This window comes from Poromitra crassiceps, assembly GCF_964638095.1.
Source record: "Poromitra crassiceps genome assembly, chromosome: 16".
In the NCBI taxonomy this organism is placed as follows: Eukaryota; Metazoa; Chordata; class Actinopteri; order Beryciformes; family Melamphaidae; genus Poromitra; species Poromitra crassiceps.
In genome coordinates, this window is record NC_139645.1 from 21,533,492 (window position 1) to 21,542,755 (window position 9,264).

General features: G+C 43.1%; 1 protein-coding gene across 1 annotated transcript in view; it reads right to left on the minus strand.

Annotated features, from left to right (window-relative positions):
* Positions 1–9,264, minus strand: part of LOC310791515 (transient receptor potential cation channel subfamily M member 1-like) — a gene marked incomplete at both ends in the record, with an annotated part of 49,017 nt that overhangs the window by 30,649 nt on the left and 9,104 nt on the right. The window contains 3 exons of the mRNA XM_083653190.1: positions 335–459; positions 1,764–1,977; positions 5,391–5,568. Coding sequence (XP_083509316.1) covers positions 335–459; positions 1,764–1,977; positions 5,391–5,568 — 517 coding nt within the window. The remainder of the gene's footprint in view (positions 1–334; positions 460–1,763; positions 1,978–5,390; positions 5,569–9,264) is intronic.

The following is a 9,264-nucleotide window of genomic DNA, read 5'->3' on the forward strand; positions in this document are numbered from 1 at the left end:
TTACAGGCTAAGTTAAATAGGCATTAATGGGCAGGGAATTTACATGAATTTACAGTCCTAGTTAGACAGGCATTAAATTAGATACAGTATGAGTTCCAGTTTTATGTCAGGGGGAGTTCAGTTGGGTTTAGGAGGAGGTAGTGAGTTTGTGTGTGTGTGTGTGTGTGGGGGGGGGGGGGGTTGTTGGTTTGTGTGTGTGTGTGTGTGTGTGGGGGGGGGGGGGGGGGGGGGGGGTTGTTGGTGAGGCCCTTAGCGGAAGGGTTTCCTAGTTTTGTCACTTTGTCAGCTTTTAAAGCATTGAAGCAGTATTGTTTTTATTTTCATGTTTTCTTACATCTCTGCCGATCAGATCCTCCTTGTTCTCGACGATGCCCCACGGCGCGAAGCCGATGGCGCACACCTTCCCTCTGGACTTGGACGAATGATCTTTCAGCGCGTCTCCAACATGGCGGATCACTCCTGCAGCATCAAACAGGAGAAAAACGTTAAATTCCCATAGCCATCCAGTCACGTGAGCTCACGTTTAATTCTGCGTTTCCGTCTTGTCTCCAGCTCTGGGCCGGTGTTTTCAGAAATGTACTCTCTAGCCAATCAGGGACCTGCCTCCATAGTTGACATCGTAACCGACCAATCAGGAATGCCGCTGGCAAAACAGTAATGGCTGCCTCGTTATCTCTCCAGCTCGAGGAGTAACAACGGTCATTTGCGAAGTACAATCTGTGAGTTCACAGATCCGGATGGTTTTAACCAGGCTAGGATTCCCAGGCTCATGTGATTCCTTATCGTGACGTATTCCGACTGAAACAGGGTAGAGAGGCGGGACATAGCGTGTGTGGAAGAGTTTGATCTGACCGTTGGAAAGTGGGCATGTCTGGGATGATGGACTGTCACTACATGGAGTTGACTGCACTGAATGTGAGCAGAGCAGGCGTGTGGTCTGTGTCTCAGAGCTGGACGAGATACCAGTCCGCACGACGCACCGCAACATTTCTTATTTTACCGGACAAATCTGAAACCTATTTTTGAAGTCTGAAGTCTATTTTTCAAATAAAAATAGACTCTGGGTTCCCAGATTGCATACTTATTGCCTAAGTATATTAACATTCATTCATACTCAGAATTTTCTCATAGCCATGAAGATTGACAGCTGTCATGTCATGATATTATTGGTTAAAATTGGGTTGAGAATTGATAGTGCTACCTGATGTCAGCACACTAGATATCATTATGAATGAACTCAGTAGGGTTGATGTAAAAAAAATATATATATATATATTTCGCATACATTGTTAAATAGGTGCACTGTATCATCACCAGGGATGTGATCTAAAATAGTAATTTTTTTCATTTCAGCTCGACTTTTTGCTTCACACAGCTGATTGTCTGAGGGAGAAACTATTTGGTAGAAAGAAAAGTCTGCAATCCAAATCTGAGAACTGGAAGTGGTTTGAGGATAATATTTCCTGTGATATTCTGGTGGATATTTGGCCCAAACGCCTGCTCACTTTAGTTTTCTGATAATCCACACGAAACGTATCCCCCGCAATGGATTAAAGAAATGAGAGTGGCAATATGTTTCATAATTCTGTCAAATTACCTTAAATCAGCTTAAGCCCAGAACAATATTTTGTTTAATGCTAAGCATGGATTTTAACTACCCTAATGACACTGATCCTTTTAGCATTAGTGGCCGCCTTTGTGTTTGTTTGTTTATTTGTTTGTTTGTTTGTTGTTGTTTGTGAATGAAAAAGAGCAAAAATCACCGGTGCTGACTCCACCAGTGAAGATCCAGGCTCCGGTGGTGACTGCAGCTTTGATCAGGCCCTTCCCAAACACCTGCTTGAGTTTGGGCTGCAGGTCGAAGTTCTGCAGGCCTCCGTGCACGGAGACCAGCAGCGTGGGCAGCTCCAGACCCCACTCCTTCACCATCAGGTGCAGCAGGCTGTCCGGACGCGAGTCAGACGACACACGGATGTACTGCAGACAGAATAACATTTCAGTCATATATTTTTTTTTTTTCATAGACATTGTAGCTGTGGCATTCTAATGTATTGATAGTGTGATTGTATTTTTGTTGTCTGAAGACAGCTGATTCTGTTATGATCTCAAGATTCAATTCTGGATTGAATCGTGAATTTCTTATGGAGAGCTGCAACTATTAGTTGATTAGTTGTCAACTATTAAATCAACCGCCAACTATATAATTTTGATAATAGATAAAAAAAATATAAATAAAAAAAATCTCTGATTTCAGCTGAATGATTTCTGATTTCTTAAATGTGAATGTGTTCTGGTTTCTTTACTCCTCTATGACAGTAAACTGAATGTCTTTGGGTTGTGGACAAAATATGACATTTGAAGACGTCATCTTGGGCTTTGGAAAACACTGATTCACATTTTTCTCCATTGTCTGACATTTTATAAATCAAACGATGAATCAGGGGCGGTTCTAGGCCGTTTTTGGGTGGGCTTTAGCCCACCCAAAAATAGTCTCAGCCCACCCAAAAAAAATAGAGGCAAAAAAACTTTTTTTTTTTTTTTTTTTTTTTTTTAATCCCTCTCCAAATCCATGGTGGTCATTAGTAGCAGTTTCTGACTACACTCAATGCGCTGTGTGCATGTTCCCCCCCCCCCTCTATGTTCTTAGGGTGGGCTGAGACAAAAATTTAGGGAGGTTCAGCCCACCCGAAAAGTTTCTAGAACCGCGGTCCTCCATCTATCTGCCTAATCCCACATCACTTCACACAGGTCACACACACAGTACAGCAGCGAAGTGGTCCTCCACAGTCCACACAATCGTTCTCCCCACTCATGATCAATGAAACTGAGGTGAGCATTGAGCAGTCAGAGTCGTTAGTAGTTACTTAATTAGCGCATATTGATATGCAAATTAGCACGTAACGTTGTCGTAGGCTAAACAAAAGAACTTGTCGCTGTGCCTGCCAGACAAACAGGTGGACTGGAGGAAGGTATAGGGCTTTACACAGCCTGTCTGATGTGATGATGACGACAGCTTAACATGCGTGCATGGCATCACTTATGTGATAAATCTCAATATAGTATCTCAATAAAAGTTCTTACAGGCTTGTTATTTCCCTCTAAGGCAGGGATGTCAGAGATACGGCCCGCGGGCCGGATCCGGCCCACGGGCAGGTTTCATCCGGCCCGCGAGATGTTTTGGAATATTAAAAAATATATATATATATATTATTATTATTATTAAATTCGCACCCCATTATCATGAACTACGTGTGGCTAATAAGCAAGCTAAGAGTTAATTCATAAGTTAATTAACCTGCACTACAAGGAAGTATGTCAGTAGGTCATCAGGTGTAAACAAAGCCGCCATGATGCCACGCTGGAATTGAATCGCGCATTCAGCTACCTACCAAAAAACAAAAGAATCAACAAGATCAGGCGCGGACTGCATAATCGGGCACGTCGGGCAAATGCCCGGTGGCCTGGCCTGGCCTGGCCTGGCCTGGCCTGGCCTGCAAAAAAAAAAAAAAAAAAAAAATTGTGCCCGCAGTCAGGCCACTCACTGAACAGCAGGCCAGGCGCCGCCTACTGGTTTACTAGTGGTTTTATTACTTTATTCAGGATTAAAGTGGGTGCATCTCATTGTAAAATTGGACTTGGCCCAAATTGGGCTTCAAACGGCCCAAATTGGGCTTCAAACGGCCCAAATCGGGCTTCAAACGGCCCAAATCGGGCTTTAAACGACCCAAATTGGGCTTCAAACGGCCCACATCTGGCTTCAAACGGCCCAAATTGAGCTTTAAACGGCCCAAATTTTTCTGACGCCGGCACGCGCGTTGGCCCGTATCGGCCTGGCCTGCTTGGTATCTAATGCCCAGCCTGAATTATGATCCCAGTCCGCCCCTGAACAAGATGCTGTCGAAAAAGAGAAAGGTTGACACGGAATGCAGGCAGTTTCAAGAGAAATGGAAAGAGCAGTATTTCTTTTGTGAAGTAAATGGGTAAATGAGTCGAATTGATTTTAGTAAAAAAAAAATCCGGCCCCCATGAGGTCTCAGTTGAACAAATCCGGCCCTCTACCTAATATGAGTCTGACACCCCTGCTCTAAGGGAGTGCAAGGCAGATATTTAAACAGCCTTGTTTGTGTACAGTATGAGTGGCATGGGAGTAATAAAAAGGGATTAAGGACCAGGACCCCTGGTGGTCAGTAAGATGGGCTGGTTGAGCCAATGTTAAAATGATCTTTATTTATTATTTATTTTTGCTTTAAAACTATTTTTTAATTTTCTGCTTAAAGTTCATGAAAAAAGTGGCATTCTTGTTTTTTCACACAATAATTTCATAATACCATTTGTAATGCCACCGTTGTAGTGCTGTTGTTCAAAATTAAAGTACATTTTCTCAGATTTATTGGTGTCTTTCTAGTCACACAATTTAATAGTCAGTGTTTCCCATACACTGATCTATTTGTGGTGGTACACCCTACATAGATTTTGACCCCCACAAATACTGCCACATATTAATTTCAACTAGTTGACTGCAAACTCCTGCTTTAGTGCTTACAGTATATTATTATCTTGTCGGAATATTATTCCAGCCAATAAGTTAGGAAGTTCCCTTTTGATTTAATTTTACTTTTGTTTTGCCTACAAAGCAAAATGTTACTTTACTTGAAACTCCCCTGAAGTGATTTTGATATTATTTATGCAAGCATAATTCTACCATATAGTAACCTGTATGCAGAATATATATAGTATATATAGGGAAACAATTATTTTTTCATTGCTGTAAAACCACAGAACGGTAAAGAAGATATTGATGGGTGTAGTTCTTCATAGATCTAGTCTCTTCATTTTGATCTCAAAGTGCGCCAGTTTGATCCATTTTTACTTGAAACTGTACAAAATTTTCTTCCGGGGGGGCATGCCCCCGGACCCCCCTAGGGGTTCAGTGGTCCATGACCTTTGGGTGGGCTGAGCCCACCCAAAGCTCTGATGCTAAAACCGCCCCTGCGATGAATAGATTAATCGTCAATAAAAAATAATCATTAGTTGCAGCCCTACACTTATGATAAATATATAGATTGGATCATTGCAACAGTAGCCAATAAGACAGCAAAGAAAAAGATAATAATAATGAGAACAGAGGAAATATAAAAGATAATGCAACTGAGAATTACCACATAAAAAAAAACACAAAAAAACATAAAAAATATATGACTGAACGTTTGAAAATAAGTTATAATTAACAGCAGAAATAATTGGCATGTTGGATTTTATGAAATGTCTATGAGAAAATGAATGGGGAACAACCCCTTACATCCCATGGCTAACCTGGAAGAGGGTGTGAATTTGGCAATGTATATACGTATAGCACAACTCAATGAAATAATGAGCTTGTAGTTTGGTACCATGGCCTTGTTGATTTGGCCGCCTCCCTGGAACTCCACGATGCCGTAGGCGTCGGTGGGCGTGGCCTGGGTGTGTTTGGCGATGGACCATCGCTCCGGAGGCTGGAGCTCCGCCCCCTCCTCTTTGCCACCGGCCGGGACGGCCGTGTGCTGCGCCACCTGCCGGCCGCAGCCACACCTGGCGAGGCCACACGCAGCATTACATCACTGACTCAAGTCATTTGGTACAAGTCTCAAGCAAGTCCCAAGTCCTAATTTGTCTTTTCATTATTGTTATTCAGTAGAATAAATGTAATAAAACACGCTTATTTATTTAGCTTGACTGACAGGGTCGCCCAAACATGAAAATGCCATTCCCAGTGTGCGCTCGCATGCCGGCTAACGTTACACACCTGACGTTTGTCATGTGAACATTTAGTCCAGGTCCTTATGTATTTTCGTTCAAAATTTTTGGAGAGTTTGTAAACTATACATTTTTGGAAAGCTTAGAGTGTGACGAAACCCAAAACCAATGTTGCCATTTTTTTCAAAGTCACTATGGTGGCCATCTTGGCCTTTCAAAATGGCGACCACCAAAATTAAACACCTGCACTGGAAATCCCTATATGACCCAGCAATGTAGTTTCCTATGAGCATTTATGAATGGAATGTCATCTATAGGCGTAGTGGATGAAATTGAACTTGGTTGCTAAGAGTTGCATTTTGAGAAATTTGAGTAATTCGCATAATGAGCCAATTAATTGCCGAAAACTGGAAAATGGCTATAATTTTGCTTCCAGTTAACTTAGAAAGATGATCTAAGAGTCTAACTCCATGTTTGTTATGTGCAGGACTTCATCTATTACCATAGTGCAGTCATGCAACCTTTCCTAATTAGCATAATTAGTATAAATAAAAGGGAATTAAAAAAAAAGGGTAACAATCAGGAAATCTTCTGTTTTGGGCAACTTAGAACGATTATCCTAGAGTCTAAGTTTATGTTTTGATGTCTAGAAATTAATGTCTTGCCATAACTAAATCATGCAACCTTTGTTCATTAGCATAATTTGCATAAATTATATGATTAGGCTGAAATGGACATCTATATTTTGGCTTTAGTCAATTCCATTTTGAATTTTAAAAATGACAAATGTTCAAAACACTTTAAGGAAAAAGGAAAGGAAAATCAATTGGATATAATATAAAGTAAATATATTTATAATTTGAATTCAAGCATCCATAACAAATGGATTGTAACAAAAATCTCTGTACGTCAAGGCATATTGAAATTCATCATTTGCAATTATAACTAACTTCTGTTAGTTAAAAACCCATCTCATTCAAGATCTTCAGCATCACTGCCATCTGAATCCCGGTTTTCAGATCTTGAGTCCTCATCGTTCTCACATTGTGTACTGCAAAGGCAAAGGTCAGTGCATTGTAAGTTTCTCTTCCTACAGGAGCATCTTTGTGTTGAACAATCTCCTTTGCAGCGGCATCTCACCATTTCAATGATGGACTCAGGATTGATTGATTGATTGATTTTCTTTATTTAAGTGTCATGCTTCGAATGAAGCCCAGCCCACATGGGCTTACAGGACACTTGTACTGTTCATCATTTAAACAAACAATGATCAAAACATAAAACCAACAGAAAACACCCAAAATACATACAGTAAAGCTGTACAGCATGAAAACCACCACCTGAACCTACTTAAAGAGCTGTGCTTGCCTTCTATTCCAGGCCCTAGAGATAAAGTTAGCAGTCTTAAATACCTCAGTCTTAAACAACCACTCCAACTTCTGGCCATCATCTGCCCAGAAGAGCTCAGGTCTTTGCTTTTGCATTTCGTCAAATAAGGAAATCCTCAAATCATCATATAAAGTACAATAAAACATTAAATGAAACTCATTTTCAACATCCTTTAGATCACAGACATTGCATATCCTGTTCTCTTCTGGTATAGCTGTGAACCACCCTACTTCAATGGCAAGAGGCAGGATACCAATTCTCAGCTGAGCACATAAAGACCTCTGGTTTCTGGTTAGAAAGGAAGTGACATAGGGCTCAGGACCAACACACAGCAGCACACACAAACCTAGCCAAGCATTTCTGTTGTTTCTCCGTTACTCTGGAGTCATCTGAAAGCTTCTGTACTTTAGCACGCATAGTGCACAGACTTGAATTCTCTTACCTTTTATTCCATAAAAGTTAACCTTTGGAACCACCCAGGTGACGTGACGGTGACGTGGAACACCGCAGCCGCTCCTGAAGGCATCACCTGGCCGAACCCTGTCTGTGATTGGATGCGACCGTCAGCCATTTTGTAGCGGCCCGCCAGACAGGGAACCCCACTCCAAGCATTCAACATTGAGCCAAGTATATACCCGGACAGCAAGGCTGGATAGTGAGAGCTCTCGCTTTCACTCGTAAAACCTGGGTTGTTGCACAACCCCTACGTTTTACTTCGCTTCAGCTCGAGCTCTCACTAATGCTACCTACAACTGCTGCTGCAACGAACCTTCGGACGAAAGATGAAGCAACACCCCACATAGAGTGAGCTTTAATGGCCTCCGGTGGAATCTTCCCAACGGCAGAGTAGGTTAGAGTAATGGCCTCAACTATCCAATGCGACAAGCGCTCCTTGGACAGAGGCTTACCTAAAGCCTGAGCTCCATGGCATACCAAGAGCTGGTTAGAAGTGCGCAATGTGCGCGTCATATTCACATAGGCTAGAAGCGCCCGTACGGGGCAAAGCGCCTGGAGTCTCCTCTCCTCCATTGGATCAGAGTAAGGAGGGTTAAACACTACCAGATCTATGGTCATAGACCTGAACCCGGCCCTAATGTTCTTGGGCTGGTAAGCGGGGTTGGGGTATACTTTGAGGGACTGTGGCGACTGGCCCGCTTCGTACAGGCCTTGGAGGAAGCAGAGAATGCACTGTATGCCATAATACACTGACTGGATCCAGGTCCTTTTCCGCACACCAGCGCGCGAAGGACTGCCACTTGTGAGTATACCGTATAACCGTTCCCCTTCAGGAACCAAGCTGCCAACTTCCACTTGTGTGGGGAAGCAGATCTGCGACGGCCAATGTGGGGCTACCAGAATGAGCTGCAGGCCCTGCTGCCTCACCCTGGCTAGCACCTGTGGAATCAGGGGGATTGGGGGGAACGCGTAGAGGGCCTCCCCCGGCCAGACGTGCGCCAGTGCGTCGTGGCCCGACGGTGGGTCGTCCCCGAGGACAGAGAACCACTGGGGGCAATGGTGTGCCAGCCGCGATGCGAAGAGATCGACGCCGGCTCGACCGAACTTGGCCCAAATTTGTTCCACCACCTGTGGGTGGAGAACCCATTCAGAGTTGTGCAGGTTGCCCCACGACAACAAGTCTGCGCCCAGGTTGAGGTGGCCCCGAATGTGGGCCGCCGACAGGGATAGCAGGTGAACACGAGCCCACTCGTGGATGTCCGTCGCTAGTTCGTTCAAGGCCAAGTGAAAGATCTAGCCATTTCCTAATTGTGACTTAATTTTTACATACCTTATGCAAATCATGCAAATTAGGAAATGTTGCATGTCTGCACTATGGTAATAGATGCATTTCTGGACATGACAAACATGGACTTGGACTCTTAGATCGCATTTCTAGGTTAACTTGAGGCTAAATTTTAGCGATTTGGCGATTAATTAGCTCATTATGCTAATTACTCAAATTGCTCAAGATGCAACTTTTAGAAACCACTTTTAATTTCATCCACTAGGCCTATAGATGACATTTCAGTCATAAAATATAATAGGAAATAACATTGCTGGGCCATATAGGGGTTTCCAGTGCAGGCGTTTAATTTCGGTGGTCGCCATTTTGAAAGGCCAAGATGGCGACCATAGAGACTTTGA